The sequence below is a fragment of the Cyclopterus lumpus genome, chromosome 10 (genome assembly GCF_009769545.1).
Source record: "Cyclopterus lumpus isolate fCycLum1 chromosome 10, fCycLum1.pri, whole genome shotgun sequence".
NCBI classification, from domain to species: Eukaryota; Metazoa; Chordata; class Actinopteri; order Perciformes; family Cyclopteridae; genus Cyclopterus; species Cyclopterus lumpus.
This window is the reverse complement of record NC_046975.1, coordinates 16,684,985-16,702,259: the sequence shown is the minus strand read 5'-3', so window position 1 is coordinate 16,702,259 and position 17,275 is coordinate 16,684,985. Positions and strand designations below refer to the sequence as shown.

The 17,275-nt window shown below is 45.1% G+C and overlaps 1 protein-coding gene across 1 annotated transcript; it reads right to left on the bottom strand.

Moving 5' to 3' along the window:
• Positions 1-659: 659 nt before the first annotated feature.
• bcorl1 (BCL6 corepressor-like 1) lies at positions 660-16,861 on the bottom strand. The gene is given in 13 exon segments (XM_034543835.1): positions 660-2,311; positions 2,905-3,076; positions 4,054-4,131; positions 5,959-6,104; positions 7,396-7,562; positions 7,667-7,933; positions 8,197-8,384; positions 9,255-9,719; positions 10,046-10,178; positions 10,426-11,768; positions 11,771-13,028; positions 13,130-13,214; positions 16,766-16,861. Coding segments are annotated over 12 exon segments (4,581 nt in total). The 5' UTR covers positions 13,136-13,214; positions 16,766-16,861; the 3' UTR covers positions 660-1,953.
• Between the last annotated feature and the right edge of the window lie 414 nt (positions 16,862-17,275).

Here is a 17,275-nt window from a genome sequence, read left to right as displayed (position 1 = left end):
GGCTGATGCTCAAGGCAAATTATTATAAAATTGTTTTCACTAAATCTTATTTAAGTTTTTGTGCCATTTTCACCTTTATTCAAAAGCTTGACAGTGGAAACAGACAGGTAACATGGGGAGAGAGTAAAGGGGCAAAGTGTATCAACGGGAACCAGAGAATTGAACCAGCGGCGTAGTGATAACGGGATATGCACCCTCGACCACTTTCCCCCCTGGGACGCCCAGTTATGGTATTTACTCATGGTGCTGAATCACAACGGCCAACACTGCTGTGAGATAAAGCTTATTTGGGTTTGAATGTAAAAAAAGGTTTTCCTCAGGTACAGAACAGATTAATGTAATGGTTCTTCTTACAAGGGGCAACTTATCTGTAATTAAAAGAAAGAAAGAAAAGAAGACATTTATCTAGTAAAATGTCTGAAACCAAAACGGATCATTTGAAATATGCCTGAGGGAGTTTGTCCCTGAATATTCAATTCAGCTATCATTATAACAATCCAACTGACAAAACAAAGAGTAAATAACTATGATTCACAATCATGCTTTATTCTTGTTGATTTCTTATAAAAGAATCAAATAAAAGGCTCTTCCCACACTGCTCAGTCGTGCTGTTTCCCATTTTCTTTAACTAAACTATACTTTTCTTTACACCTCAAGTCTTTTCATCTTAAATATCTTTTATTAGTTTGTGACTTCAAACCAAAGCATCATTGATTGTCAACACAAAATCTGTTTTAGCACCAATACAATAAAACTGTACTTTAGCTTTTTTTTTTTTTTTTTGTTTTTTTTTTTAAATACTGTTCTTGAATGAGGGAGAAAAATTGTCAGAATAAAGGGATCCTAATAAGTACATTTCAAAATGAAGCACCAACCGTACAAAGCAAATTTTTTTCATAGATAGGCTTGTCAGATACACAAGAGGTCAAATATATTAATGACTATTAAATTAAGCACAACAAACAGTGTAAATAAAACACTGCAACACAAAGCACTCTGGGATCTCATATTGGGATGTGGCTGCAGTTAAGAGGGCGTCTCGCCTCCTCGGACACAGGAGCAGCCTCGGGACTCCAGAGGTGGGACTACTTTTCCTCTGAGAGAGATCCACAGGATTCTGTATCAGTTCAGGAGGACTGCAACCTGGGGAGTGGAGAACACTACTATCTGTCCAGCTCTGTAAACAAACTCTCCATCTCAAGGTCCAAAAAGACGTTATTTCATATTTGGAGCAGCTCAGTGTTGCCCGCGCTCACTTTGGAAAATGTGGAGGGAAAATAAACATCGTAAACTACCAGGTCTGTCCAGTAACGAGGATGATAAAGTTAAAAATAACGAAACAAGGGGAGAAAAAATGGAAATGAAGCTCCGATTACATTTGAATATTATGTGCCATGGTCTCTTCTCTGCAGGTCTCCAGGTCTCCCAGGTTGACAGAGCCAGAACATCCAGGCCAGTGGCCTCCCTGACTTAAGCATCTTAGCTTTACGCAACAGTTCACCAAGATAAAAGTCTTGATCTCCCGACGAAAAAATACCGCTTTCTCTCGGGTACAAACTCAAACAAAAAGTCCTAAACATAATTTGTCCTTTTGCCACAAGAATACATTTATATAACCAAATGTTTTAACCCTGATGGCAAGATAACACATATACACTACCATGTACATACATAATCAATACAAAAGGTTTGCTCAATAGTTCTCATGTATTCAAATATACCTATGGATAGAAACCTGAAAGCTGCTTTCCAGCACCGACCACTCCTGTGTGCAGGTCCTTGTGATCACTTAATCACCTTCTGTCTGAGGTCAAAGGTTATAGGTGGAGTGTCATTACTGCCGCTGGAGTTAAAACCCACGACCCTCGTTACATTGGACGGAGAGGTTTCCTTTGAGCTGCTGCTTGCAGGGAAGGACTTGGGTTGACAACAGTTTGCACGGTGAAAGAGAGGCTATCGGCTGCGAGGCTTCCCTGTGTTTCTCAGTGTCTCTTCCTCCTCCTCCTCCTCCTCCTCATCCTCCTCCTCCAGGATGTCAATGGAGGATCCCAGTAGTCTCTGGAGCTCTGGTGTACATCGCACCAGATCCACAAGTCCCGCCTCTCCTTCTTCCTTCTCTTCCTCCTCCTTGTTGTTTTTGCCTCTGTAAGGTGAGGCCAAAGTGGTGCTCACCTGGCTGATCGACACCTGCCTCAGGAGCTCAGCCCGCGACAGACTCACCACCTCCAAGTGCGGGTAACGCGCCCGGAATATCCGAGCTGACATTTTCAGACGCTTGAGGACATCCGTCAGGAGGAACCAGTTGCAGAAGCTGCACGAGAGAAATATGCCTGATGTTAGCCAACTAGCTTCAACTTAACACATTTTCTGGAAAATAATAAAAAAAGTATATTGATAAAGATGTGATTTATTGCAACACTTCCCATCCAACAAATTGGGACTGAATAAGCTAAACGTTTTACAGGTTTTAGCGCACATTTTTCTTTTTATTGACCTATTGTACTCTTAAGTAGTTGTTAGCTCCATCCACATTAATAATCCACCCTAGTGAGGTCTTTGAAAGATGTGGCTACATTCCCTACAGGGAGGACACCATCTGAAACAATATAGGTTTACATTATCAGAATTATAGAATCCAGCTTGACTCACGCTTGGAATTAAATTTCAAGTCTCCCAACTTTATAGAAGTACCTTACTAAATCCCTGGAGTTCTACCCCTTTTAATCTGGTTCACACTGTTCAAAGCATTCAAACGGAGGTGACTGATAGCGTTACGTTTCTGGGTGGCGGTGCAGAATCAATGGATGAATGTAAATAGCCATAACTTAAGTGTGTAGCTTTCTGGATCCAGACCAAAAACGTATGGCAGATATATACATACATATTATATGTTGATGAACTCACCCCTGGGTTAAAGACACCTGAACATGATAGCAGGGTAAGAGAGGCTCGGAGGAGAACTCAAACAGAAGGCAGTCTTTGCCCGAGTCCGGCTCCGTCTTTCCTGTTGCATCCTCCTCCAGCTCCTGGTCCTGCTCAGACAGCAGGAAGTCCCAGCACGGCTCCTGGTCGGTCTCTGTGAGGAAAAGTCCACTGAGGTGAGGCGGGAGAAGACAAACTGGACGTGCCTGTGCTGACATGGAGTTTGGACGCCTCCTGGTGGAAAGTCTCTTCACAACAACTATAATACGTCTACGACTGAAAGCTGGTGAGGCTGTGATCAGTTAAAGGAACACAAACTTCATGATGCGAGTCGCAGCTTGAAGTTAATAACACCCTACATACACACATGCAGTCTATATGAAAATAGTTTTTTTTCTTTTCTTTTATGTTTAAGATGATGTATAGTAAGCAGAGTGTAGTTCAATGCATTTACTGATATGAAAATGTTGGCACAATGAAACAGATACTAATTAAAACTTTAGGATTATCTTGCTTCATGTCCGAAAGGCCTTTTCTCAACCTCTGCAATAATGAATGGCGAAAAAGCTTCTAAAGCCAGATAAATTATCCCAGTAAACCCAGTAAACCCAGTAATGGTCATGCTCCTTGGAATTTCTTTACATTTTCAACACAAAAATGGGACATCGCTCTACAGTTGCAACATAAATTGCACAAAACAATGATAATTTTAAGATATGTACTATTTATCACCAATAGCAGAGTGGTAATAAAATATAATAAAATATATTTTTTTCGTCATTGGGACATTCCCAATATCTTTTGTCACTTCAGTATAGCTGCAGTCTACTTTCTCTTTAGTCTCCCTCAGTTGCTCCATGCAACGCTAATCCTGTTCATCCCCCACTGGATAACTGGCTCCCTGTGGCTGTTTACAGCACAACTCCGATGCTGGTACACAAGGCTAACACCCCTGCGTGTCCCCGGGGCCCAGCCCGAGTCCTACAAACTAGAATAACTTCCCGTGCAGCCACCTGGTGATCTCTGCAACAAGCCTCGCCTGGTCTCCTTCACAGCCATCTTACCAATTGATCGGTGGACGCGTGGATCGGCACACAGAAACGCCGAGCAGATCATTTCAAGGTTTCTTACCAAAGAGGGAGCTGCTGTAGAAATCCCAGGGCGAGCCGAGATCCTGTTCTTTACGTCCTTCCAGGTCTGTGAAATATTCTGGGGGGAAAAAAACAACGACAATATTATAGATTACATTTTGAGTTTACGGTTACACGTGTATATTTACATCCCTGCTTGACGGCACTGCGAGTCGATCTGAAAATATGAAGACTTCACATTAAAGATTGTCCCCCTTGTCAAAGACCGAGCAAAACGTATGATTAATAGTTGTGATGGTTGCCTGAACGAAATAATTGTCAATAAATACGGTGTTGTATTGCACTTTGGTCAACTGTTGTTATTTTAATTCTTTACTGTAAATGAGCCATCTCGCTTCCTTATTATCTTTGCTGAACGTTGCGTAACAAAGTGAGCATTATTTTATGAATGATCCTGAAAACAGGAGTTCAGTTGAGGGGCGATAAACTCAAAACAGCGTGTTGCGCAGTTTGCCGAAAGATAACCGATAATCAATAACACAATTTGTATCGTGGCAAGTAAGAATTAACTTTGGGCAAACAGATTTCTGGCCCACCTGCTTGACTGGACAAGTAAAAGAAAAATATAAACAACAAAGTTGAACCTTGAATCAACAAATTAACTTAAGTTGTAGTGAATGTGTCTGTGTGTCTGTCTGAGCTGTAGTTTCAATGCATTACTGAGCCTTCCTTCATCTCTCTGTTCACCTGAGACACTTGGTGTGAGAATAACACACGCCACTGAACACTGATGCTGCAGCCAAGTAGATAGTGACTGTCACTCTCACCTCAAGAGCTTGGAAAGGTCCTTAAAACACCATCAACAGTGCTGTGAAAGTACATTAAATTCAAAGCTAAAGACAGAGTCACTGTAAACAAGCTGACTTGAGGATTTTCTTTGGGTTCAATTTGACGAGTAAGAGGAAGTCATGCATGTCGGAAGTTTCGCAGGTGGCCGGTGTGTAATTAATCACTTTGCCTGACTCAGTTATAGCCGAGATTGATCTTAGGGAAGTACATTTAGAGCATTTTCTTTCATCAGTCATTGGGGTCTTAATGGCCATTAATTGAGAAACCAATGAATGCTTTTACAACACCAAATGCATGTTTTATATAAACTGGCACAGGTTGTGTTTTCACCACAGCGGTCACCCGACAAAATGTAAGTCTTACTGATTTCTATTCAATAATAAGTCATGAATGACTCATCTCTTTACCGTTACTTTATACTGTTAACGTGTCAGCAGATCATTTATCATCATTAAAAAGGCAAAGTAGATATGGTTAAAGAACAAATCCCAGTGAACTGGTTGGAGGAATAGCTGCAGGTGACACGTGCTTGCATCAGTTTGTTTGAACTCAAACCTCCAAAACACGTCAAGCCTTTTACTGGACTGCTCTTGTCGTGTATAAAACCACTTGAAAGCGTCTTGAATGTATAGAAATCCACAGTCCAGCTGCTAAAAATCTTCTGAATGTTACCTTTTACCAGGACAACATTTTCAGTTTTAAACACCAAATTCATCGATAAGACGACAAACCAATCTGTGGCTCAACCAGTGAATGTCAAGCCCTGTGTGGATGGAACATTTTGCATTTCCGGTGTCTGCTGCATGCAAGCTGTTTAGTGCTCACTGTGCCAAATGTGATGCAGGAGGAGTGGGCACAAGCCTATTAATATGTTGACACATTGCTTGATGAGTGACTGTTAAGTTGGCAAATACAACATGTCTCAATGCAATTAGCTTTATCACAGCCTCTGTGCTGTGTTGATTATTGTGTCTGAAGTGTTTGTTGACGATGTGAAAAAATGATTTTAGCCAGAGGTAAAACGTCACTAACAATCTGGAATTATGCGTGTTTATCAAAATAGTGACTGATAGAAAAATAGGCGAATAACAACTACCTGTGAGGAAGGTCTTCATGCCCGGGCTGTGAGCTAGTTTGACCGGAGTGTGTCCAGAGTAGGTGGCCAGCGTCGGGTCAGCACCGTGGTTCAGAAGCAGCCAGACTATGGGCAGGTTATCACTCGCCACTGCATCATGAAGGGGCCTAAAGAACAAACACATAACAAATGTCTTTCAGGGATCGTACAATTTTAGACACCTGAATCTGTCTGCTAATTTGTTGTAAATAGAGCATCGTGATGTACTTCAGTCAAACAAATACTTTCTGTGATTAATTACAATTTGTGTCACCGTTATTGGATTATGAGACAAAAATAAATATGCTTAAACAGGCAACAGGGGAAAAAAGCATCTCACTAAGACATGTAACCAGAATATAATCTTCACTTAATCATGAAATACAACCTGTCAGTGAGTATGCTCATTACTGCTCTGAACACCTGTAGAGTGTGTATATTTTCGGGACAGTGAGTGTAACAATCATTAAATGATTTTTGAGTATTTACATATTTCTAGACACAAAATACACATTATTCCATGAAAACATTTACAAGAAATGCAATATACCCCCTTTGTTTTTTTCCCACCTATTTTGTTGCTTTACAACCTGGTTAATTTATTTTTATTTGGATGTTATGTAGTGAACCTACACAAAAGTCAATAGTGGTGAAGTGAAATAAAAAAATAAATGCTTTCAAAAGATATTTTTAAATAAGCTGTGCTTTGTCATAAAGCTCCTAAATAAGATTTGGTGCAACCAATTACCTCCAGAAGTTACATAATTAGTTAAATAAAGTCCACCTGAGTGCAATAAAGTGTCACATGATCCGTCATGTGATCTAACGGAGCACTTTTAAATCTATTATTACAAAACCGAAAGACCACAACAAGTATGCCAAGAGAGGACCAATAGTCACGGCAGGCAAGGAGGACATTAATCAGAGAGGCCAAAGAGAACCCTGAAGGAGCTGGAAAGCTTCACAGCGGCAATTGTATTCGTCCAGAGAACTATTTGAATTCATGTGGCCAGAAAAAAGAAATTGCTTCATGTAAAGGAATTTGAAAATACATTTGGGGTCTCCCACGTGCCCTTCGGCAAACCCCAAACATGTTTTCTTTTATAAAACGTGAATATTTTTTAGCGAGACACTACAATTCATGTATTAGACATCACGTCCATGTCATTAATATCATCCATATACAAACACCTGTCATGTTAGCAAGCTCAACAACGACTTTGAGATGAGACAGATGGCTCCAAAAAGCTAGTGCGTGACTAGTTACTTTAAACTGAGAGTATTTTTCGTCACACATGCTGTTTGCAAAGGTTAAGAAATAACCTCCGTACACCCAATATAATGCTTGAGAAACAATATTTTTTGGAGATTCTACTAACTTGCCACCACGACAGTAAATCATGCACTGCGAGGCCTCACCGTGTCCCATCTTGGGCACTGCAGTTGACGTCAGCGCCGTGCTTCAGCAGCATCTGGACAATCTGAGTCCAGCCTCGAGAGGACGCTTCATGGAGCGCCGTGTACCCGGCGTTATCGCGCCGATTGACCTCCCTGATGTCCTTTTCGAGACAGTACTGGACCACATCCTGCACAACAGAGGCAGCACAGACAGACAATGTGTCACATCATGATTCAAAGGTGTACGCCGTCATGTTAGCGGTACTACACAAGTAAAACAGGTGGATTTTACCTGATAGCCCAGGCGGGCAGCGCGTTGCAGCAAAGTCTCCCCGGCATTTTTATTGACAATCAGCCGCCGAACCTCCGGAGGAACCGGCCTTTTGGGCGGAGACTCTGAGCTGCTAATTTTCCCCGATGACCCTTTCTTATTGGGTGGAGATGATGGCAAACTTTTTGGAGTGGGGGGGAGGGTTTCTGTTTTTTTTACATCAGCACCATCATTTTCCAGGGCAAGGGAGGCAGCACGCTTGCCCAAGCTGCTGCGTTTGGTCTTAATCTGCAATACAGATTGATTGATTAGAGCAGTGTGTGAAATTCCATCTCTTGTAATGCATCGCCATGTTAAGGCAACGGGTTCTTCTCTTCAAGGACCTGTTTAGTATACAACCAGCTGCCATGATAAATGTGCCTAGTATGTATGTAGCCACAGGGGGGCACTGCAAGCTAATACATTCATGGGACATTGGAGATGACTCTGATCAACCCTGCATGCTTTGAAATGTTCCATAACACAACAAGCAGCCTCAGCAAACGCCTTACCTTCGGCTCATCATTGTCACTTAAGTGCTTGCTTTTGAACTTCCTCTTCCCTGAAGGCTTGTCATTGCACTCCGGAGATACCTCGCTCTCCTGGTAGCGAACCGACCCGGAGCGAGTGAACAAGGGTCTCCTCGGAGGAGGCCCTGGACTGCAGGCGGTGGGACTCGAACACTGATCCGCCTGTGGATCTATAATGATAAATAGGACTGACGGTTATGTGGCGTGGTACCAAGCACATGAACACAGTGGAAGAATCCACAAACAATCTGGATATTTCAACGTCACCCATCTTATCTTTGATGTACTGATGCAGCTTCATCTTTCATCAAACAATGAAACACTTCTGCTTTCTATTTTACCATGTGTGTATGTCTTATCCACATCAACAGGTACCTGACGTGGACTTGCTGATATGGCACCTCAAGAATATAAACTGTAAATTGCATATGCTGTCTTCATAATATATGTTAAATTGATCTCAATATTTGTCTGGCATTATGTACTGTATAATATCCTATTAATACTTTCCTATGTACTGTTTTTACAAAGATGTGCATCCTCATTAAATGAATTTACCCATGTCTATTTTAATACGTTTTAACTATAGACTCTGGCTACATTTTCTGATGGTTAATTCTGAATTATTCTGTATTTCCAAAACAAATCTTTTTTGTGAAGACACTCAGGGCTCAACCACAATCAATTGATTGTCTATACATTTTAAGAAAATGGTTTAAAATGCCCGTCATCTTTTCTTAGGGCTCAAGTTATTCAGTTTACATTGATATGAAACAATTAAAAGCAAAAACATCCTCACAGTGGAGAATCTGTTAAGAAATGCTTGTCATTTATGTTTAACAAATTACTGACATGACTGTCAAAATTCATCAACTCGATCTACATTTTCTGTCAACGAGCTACTCAATCACCTTTTACAGATTCATACTATAACGTTATAGTTTTAATCATATCTGTAGCTAGCAGCTGCACTTTTGATTAAAACTTGGTCTGGAAACTGTTAATTGAAAATGACTGATCTCTAGAGGTGCACTGCGTACCCGCTGGGACTCCGCTGTCCCGTCTCAGGGAATCAGCATCTTCGAGGTGCTCTCCATCTTCCAGCTTGTCCTTCTCCGTGATGTATTCCCCAGTCTGATACTTTTTGCTACGACACCGCCGCCGTTTCTTAGGAGCAGGCGTTTCCCCCTCTGCACTGGCTGCCTTGCCCTTTCCCTGAATCACCCGTTCTGGCAGGGGGGTTGAGCGGGGCCTGCCTCTCGGACGGCGGGTGGGTTGGGTGGAAATCATGGGGGGTGACGGGGAAACTGGGGGAGGGGGCATTTGTGGGGGTGGAGGGGAAGGCGTTGCGAAGCCCCAGAGGTCGAGTCGAGCCTCATCGGCTCGCCGTCGTCCTCTCCTCAGTCTTGGGATGAAGCTCCCTGTGGCGTCGGTCTCCTTACTGGATGTAGCAGAGCGACTGAGAGGCTCAGGCGGCTCCGGAGCACTGCTGCCGCTATCTGTAACTGATTATATCACATTGGATTGTTATATTCACACAAGCTTCTGTGCATAGTGAGACATAAAAAAATTCTAAAACGCCATCCAGACAATATGACAGAGTGACATTCTCTGTCTGCTTCATACATGAACTACCATGCCACCGAGACTGACTGCAGGCTTTTTATCTCCAGAACTAAAGCTACGAGGAAGTAATCTGCCTGTAAGCTCAATAAAATGCTACATGTCTGACTCGACTGAAAGCGCCATTACATTTTAGATAGATATCAGAAATTGGTCCATGCTCTCAGAACTGTAAATGTCACAGGAGTATAAGAAACAAAGACGTTACCAGATGCGTTGCGGGTTGATTGCTCAACCTTGTTGGGACTGATGTTGTCCCTCGTAGTCGGCTCTTTACTCGGTGGAGAAACCTTCCCCGCTGATGGACTCCGCTCCTGCACAGGTGCACATTGTTTCTTCTGCTGGAATACACAGGGGACCGGGTAAGCGCGCCGTATTCTAACGCCATTGATCACAAAGCTTTCATAACGACATAGAGCATGAAACAGTTTTACAATAAGCCTTTGGAAGTTAAATCACCAGTCATGAATTCATATTACAAAAAGGAGCTCTGTATTGTCAAATCAACTGTTACAAATATTTCCCTAGGATTTGACGATGGGGAAATAATAAGAACAGCGCAAAGGATATTTTACAGAAATAATCTACCTTCTTTTGACAAGATACTTTGGTCGGAGTGTTTTCTACATCTCGCTTTTTCTTTCCTGCAGCCTTCTTTGAGGAGTCCGGTGGTGACTTCTCCTTTGCTGGCTTCTTAGGACTCATTTTCTTTTGTTTGACGACGGCAGCTTTCGCTTTGGTTGGCAACTCCTCTTTGGTTCCGTTCGTTTTCTTCTCAAACTTGTCGCCTCCCGTCGCACACTGGCCTGTGAGAATAGATGCAACCATGCCGTCCAATTTTTTACTGGGAGGACTGTCTGACGCCCCAATTTCTGTCTTCAACATCTCCCCCTCTAACACCTGGGCTAGTTTGCTCTCCAGCCGGTTCCCGTTTGTTGATGCAAGGCCAAAGGGATGACCAGCCGACTTGGAGAAGACTTGCTTCGCCGGTAGTCCCATGTGTTCTCCCTGGGTGGTGTTTAACTCAGTGTTATTCTCCGAAGGCTCAGTGGCGTTTGCCTTCTCGTGCTTCTTCTTAGCTGGAGTCGAATCCCCTCGAGACGGCGAACCAGCCCATTTTTCCACAGACCAGTATGCTGGGTATTCAAAAGCAGACGTTTGTTTGGGTTGGGTGTCTTGGCCCCCAGAGACCGGATTCAGAACATCAGCCCTTCTTGATGCAACAGGGGAAGCTTGAGTATTTCCCTCGCCTGCCTGCGCTGTTGTGTCGAGAGCTTGCTGCTTTACGATGGACGCGAGGTTAGACAGGGGAGACTTCATCCTCTCCCACTTATCATCCTCGGGGTTGGACGGGCTGTGATGGGTGCTCTGAACCATAGATCCCTCTGAAGCTGTGGTGCCCTTCGTTTTTGGAGATCCACGTGGGATTTTTCTCTTAACAGGCGAGGCTTGGTGTGGCACATTAGGGGGCTGCTGCCAAGCTGGACTGACAACAATGGTGGAGTATGGCACCGCTGCCTTGCCAGATCCAGATTTCTGATGAGTCTGAGCACTGGCAGAGCTCGACAGGGCGGTTGTTAGGGCTCCTTTAGAGGGGCAGTTCTTAGTTATGGCTATGCTGGTGTTTTTAACGTGCTTGCCACTGTGAGCATGTTGGTTGCCCTTCATCATACAGGATGGCTTCTTTCCTCCTGATGCCAGATGCTCTCCTTGGTCAATTATAGATATAAACTCCTGCTTTGCAAAACTCTGGAATTCATCTGCAAAAGTCCCTTTTCCGTCTTTGCCCCGTAGAGTAGAAGCCAGTATCGGGCTGGCCACACCAACATATGTTCCAGCGATGTTTTTTATGGAGTCTTGTGAAGATCCCTTACCCCAGGTTGGTTTGGGCTCTTGGACCTGGTGATTCTGAGGCCTATTTAATTGCTTTGATGGGATCCATTTCTGTGGGTGTTTGGTAAGATAGGGTATTGCACAGCTGAGCTATACGCCGTAGAATGAGCCCTCTTTGAGTTAAGAAAATCTCTCTGATTTGACTCATTATTGTGAGGCTCGCTCGTCGTAACTGGAGGGTCATTTGTGCATTTTGGACGTTTTGATCTTGCAGATAAATCAAGAGGTACATCTCTTGGTTCAACGGAACACGCTGTATGGTCATCCGAAGCAGAGGGGGGCGTTGTTTTAAGAGAGCTCATGGTTGTCTTGTCTATGCTGTTGCTTTTCTCCACATGGTTCAGCAGTCTGCTCTGAGCAGTGATACTGGCCAGTGCAGAGCCACAGCAAATGGCAGCAGTGGGAGACAGCGTGTAGCGGGTGGGTGCTGCAGGAGTTAATGAAGGGTGCTGCAATGGTAGGGCAATAGCTGGTGAAGCCACAACTGAGGCTAAAGATATCTGCTCTCCCACAGATTTTGAATTCTTATTAGATGAATGGTTAGATTTAAGTTTTGACGACGATGTGCCGGCTTTCTTCTCTGCAGCTGGAGTCCTGCCAACCGAGAACGGATAGGGATAGGTCCGCATGAGAGGTGCCCCCCCGACACCCGAGCTCTGAGGCTGAATTTCTTTCTGAAACTGGCTGGCTGTGGCTTCTCTCAATGCTGCAATCTGACCCAATGCTGGTGGAAGAGTGATTTTACAAAGTGGAGAGGGGAAATTCGTGGAAGGGAGAAAGGTGACAGGCTGGGCTGGTTTAAACTTGGTGGAGCACTGAAACCCAGGCGGTACACTTTGCACAGATTGTGTTTGCGGGTGCGCTTTCTTACTGGATGTCACTTTGCTGTGACAGGGGCTGAGTGAGTCCTCCCGGCCGACTTTAACGCCACTTGACCACTGAGGAGTGGGGAAGACCCCGGCACCATCCGCCTTGAGTTTAGGGGCCTCTGCCCTTTTGTCTGCTCTCTTCTCTGAGCCGGTGAGGGCTGAGCCGGACGTCGGTGCATTGTTGAGCTGTTGAGGTGGGGACAGCTCAGGGCTGTGGTTGTAATTGCTAGTGTCCAGGCAGGCTTTTGCCGTCTTACAGTCTGTTGTTGGTGTGGTCTTGTTTTGCTGACTGAGGGTAACATCTCCTCTTAACTCAGGGGGTAGCGTCTGGGGAGGATTTCCCACCATACTAGCAGACACTTTATTTGGAGCACTGATCTCTCTGCTCACCGTGCCTCCATCCCCTACATTCATTAGTGTAGGATCCACCTGAGTAATAAGAGAAGATCATGAGGCCGGTATTAATTGGATAAGAGAAGAGGATGCTTTAATCAAGAAATCCAACTGTAATGAAAATAAAAAACAATTACCTGCATAGGTGTTTCTTTAACACAACATGCCTCAGGGGTAGCTGAGTCAGTCAGGTGAGAGTTTTCCTTGAAATACAGCGATATGCTGCAAAACACACAGGAAAAAGAACATGAGGACTGTTGGTGCTGCTCTGGTTTCATTCACAAAGAAGACTTCCCTTCAATTCTTCATGAAGGAATAGGACATACTCGATGCAACAGTAAATGATTCAGAGTTACCAACGTTGGGAAATTGAAAAGTTCCTTTCTTTGAGGTGGGCTTGGAGGCAAGATATGTTACAATTTCCTCAGAGCAGAAACACAATTTAGGGTAGCTGAGAGAAGTGTGGTGAATTGAAGAACGCATTTGTTTCGTTGTTCCCTTTGATTTTATTTGCTTGCTTCCAGGGATGACTAACAATTTGTCAGTGTTGATCAATCTGGAAAGTAATTTATCTTAACTGAAATGAGACCTAATGCATTGCAACACGGACAGATTAAGAACCAACATCCCCCTGGTAGAGACACATTAAAAGGCCACCATTTCCGAAATACCACACCGCCCCTTTGCATTGTTCGCAGTCGATCTCTGCTCTAGTTCCAGGTTAAATTGTACTCTTAAGTTCTGTTGTTGGTTGAAACTATTGTGTTGGCACTGGAGAGGCTGCCTGAATCCACTTCAAACCCTCCTGCCACAACAGACCCACACTGACACTCACTCTCCCCATGAAGCATAGCATACGATACAAGATATTAAAGTAAATCTGTGGTGTATGTTCTCTTTCTTCAAGCAGGGATATTCATCTAAATTGCTTACTATTTTAAATATGGCTTACTGTGTATGCAGCTGTTTGGGATAAAAGAATATATAGAAAACTCAAGAGACCATCTTGCAATGTGATCACACAAGCCGACAATGGCTCCCCCACCCCCCTACTTAATGCACCCTCTGACCACACCCATCTTCAAAATCTGCCTTCATTTTGATCTTAACTACACTTTTAAAGTTGTGAGATACCAAATCAGGCCAGGGTCGTAAGGGCCCCTTCCCCACTTCTTACTTCAGAATTAGGGGGTACTTCTGGCACCCATGCTCGGACCACACCCATCTATGAACCCACCTCCCATTTTGAGCGCAACTACACACCTGTAAAGTTGTGTGACTGTATCTTGCTATCGCGGTGACAACATCTGTCCACAGAGGCACAGACAGACTATAAACACTTGGCAAAACCACCGTTCCTGCTACAGTTGCTCCTCCAGTACCACATTTTGCAGTGACGACACACACAAACTCACAAGGTCAAAACAATACCAGCGTCGCTGTCACAACGGCTGGTAATAAATACTAGAAAGGGTCTGTATCGGAGAAAGGCTCAACATTAAAGGATCAGGATAGAAACAAAGTTAACACCCTATGTCCTATGACTTAAATGAAAAATGCTTATAACAGTCAAAAACAGGGATTGTGGCTCATGCTCTCTGACCCCTGGGGCCATTGGTAGGCCCACTCAGTAATCCATCCATGAGGTAATCAGCGGTAACTGCTGGAATGATCTTTTATTGGTGAGCGGCAGCCTCAAAGTGTTTCGTGCAGATGGAGCCATGCACACTGGAGAAAAATATTGGACGACTGGAAGAGAGCTAAACTTTTGTTTCTTAACCACCAGTGGACAGTTAATTATGTATGACAACAATGAAGCAGCCCACCTGAGTTGAAAGCAGTTTTAATGAGGGTTCATGCAGCGTGATCTAAAATTAGACCCAATTGCTCCAAAAAGGGGACATTTTTCAAAACGGAATTCAGATCATCCCCTCACAAAAAAACAAACAAACAATGCAAACCATGAGCACGAGTATGAATAATAATCAAGAAATTCATCTATCCTGATCATCTGAAAACACGCATTTGGAAACCCCCCTCATATACACGGGCTACACACAACCCCCGGTATATAGACTATGTAGGTGGAGGTGAGCGCAGGCGAGCGCATCTGCAAGTAAATGAGACGAGAGGCACACACACACGCAAACACACAAATCTTTGTCAAAGATTTTTTTTGGGGGGGGGGGGGGGGGGGGGGGGGGGATGGAAAATGTTCCACCCTGGAGCCAGTGAAACACAACGACTCTGGTGCACATAATGACTGACACGCCGATCTCTGCGAGCACGGACTGAAAAAGGGATCCGGCGATGCAGACGCCGCTAAGTGCGAGGAGGGTCTGCATTCATCACCGCACAACAGTTTGCTCACAGCCGGTTCTTCTTTGTGCCGCGTTCATACGTGGTCTCCCTCACAACATTTGCATTCATCAGCACCGATGTAGGCCACTAAAGCGTACGCGGCGTAGTCCGGCACACACGCCCGTGGGCAACACCGCGCAGACGAAAACAAAGTCAGAGCCGTGACGTTACATTTGAGCAAAAACCGCCTCGACGAAAGCAGATTATGTTTTGTTGTTGTCGCCCACTTCAGACCGGTCAGTCAGTCCACTGTTCGCCCCCCCCCCCCCCCCCCCCACACTCCCCCCCTCTTCCCGGCACAATAGACACACGCACCACGGTCATGTGTGTGGAAAACAACAAAAAGTGCACAATGGGGACCCGCCGACCACTATTTGTTTCCCCTCTGTTGTTAACATCAGCACGGAAACACTCTGGAGAGCTCCGGGTCGCCGGAGATGGAGATGACAGTCTCCATAATGAGAGAGAGAGAGAGAGAGAGAGAGAGAGAGAGAAAACTGGCTCTCAGGTGATCGGTCCATCTGCACACACACACACTCGGTGACGGGCTGCACGAGGAGCCCGTCTTCCTCTCTGTTAACGTTTCCTGAACATAACGTAGACAACACGGATTTGAGAAGAAGGGAAGGCGGTTGGCCACATTAAGTGACAGGGGCACCCACACACACACACGCACGCACACACTCTCTCTCTCACACACACACACACGCGGAGTGGCTGCGTCGTTGAACACAATGTGGCACATCGCCGCCTCATAAGGTAAGTCCATATCAACGCAAAGCCACCAAGAAAACACCCGGGAGAGCCCAAAAAACTAAACTCCGGGCGGCCCACGAGCACCCGACAAACTCAGTGGACCTTTTCTCACAAACAAATAATCAATTCCACGCGCTGATAACACAAATAAATCAAGCTGCACTGACTCACTCGCAGATAGGGGGGAAAACAAAGTAGCCAGCTGGACAACTAACAGAAGGGTGTGGGACACAACTTATTACGCACAATTGAGCTGCCGGAGTGGCCACCAAAAAAAAAGAAGGGGGGGGGCAATATATTTAACTCCACTGACCACCACGGGAAGCCTCGGTTTCCAGCTCCCTGCGCAGCGGAGTCTCCGCGAGGCTCCTCGCGCTGGTTTACATGTTGAGGCAGGCTACTGTTATTTATCCCCGGCCGACCTAATGAGAAGTGCTCCAGTCTCTTCCTATCGGCCCTTTTGGTGGACAGACTCAACCACTTCGGCGTTGAAAGGCATTCACCAAGCCTCTCTCGCTCTCTCGCTCTATATCTCTCTTTCTCTCCGCTCCGTCCTCCGTTTGCGAGACTCTCTCGGCCGAAATATGGAATAATCCCCGAGCTAATCAGCGGGCGAGATAAAAAAAGATGTCTAGTGACACAAAACAGTTACGAACCCGCTCGTCCAGATGGCATGTGAACGGCGCACAGGCACGACTCGGATACGGCCGGGTCCAGCCTTTCGCCTCTGCCGTCCGTGGCTGCTCACTAATCTCGACGGTTTTCGGTCCTAAAAGTCCGGGGGGGGCGGGAGGGAGCGAGGAGGAGGGGAGGGTAGGGGGGGTCGTCAAGACAGTCCGTTCCGTATCTCCAGTCTGGTGGGAGAGAGAGAGAGGGAGCGAGAGGAGAGAGTGGGGCAGAAGGGTGCTCGGTGACAGCATGGGAGATGTAGTGCTCGGCTATCCACGCCCAGGATTAGACGCTGGAGAGGCTCGGAGGGGTAAGGACTGCAGGTACCGACATGCAACGCGAGCTCCTGCCGCTCGAGGGGAATGGGGGGATCGCGACCAAAGAGTGTAACGGTGCGCTAAACTGAGGGGGCTTATCGGGGTAACGAAGTAATAAACTGTATTTCGTGCAGCCGATGGCTGGCTCCGGGTATTTCTGAGCGGGCGTGTGCGTTTCAG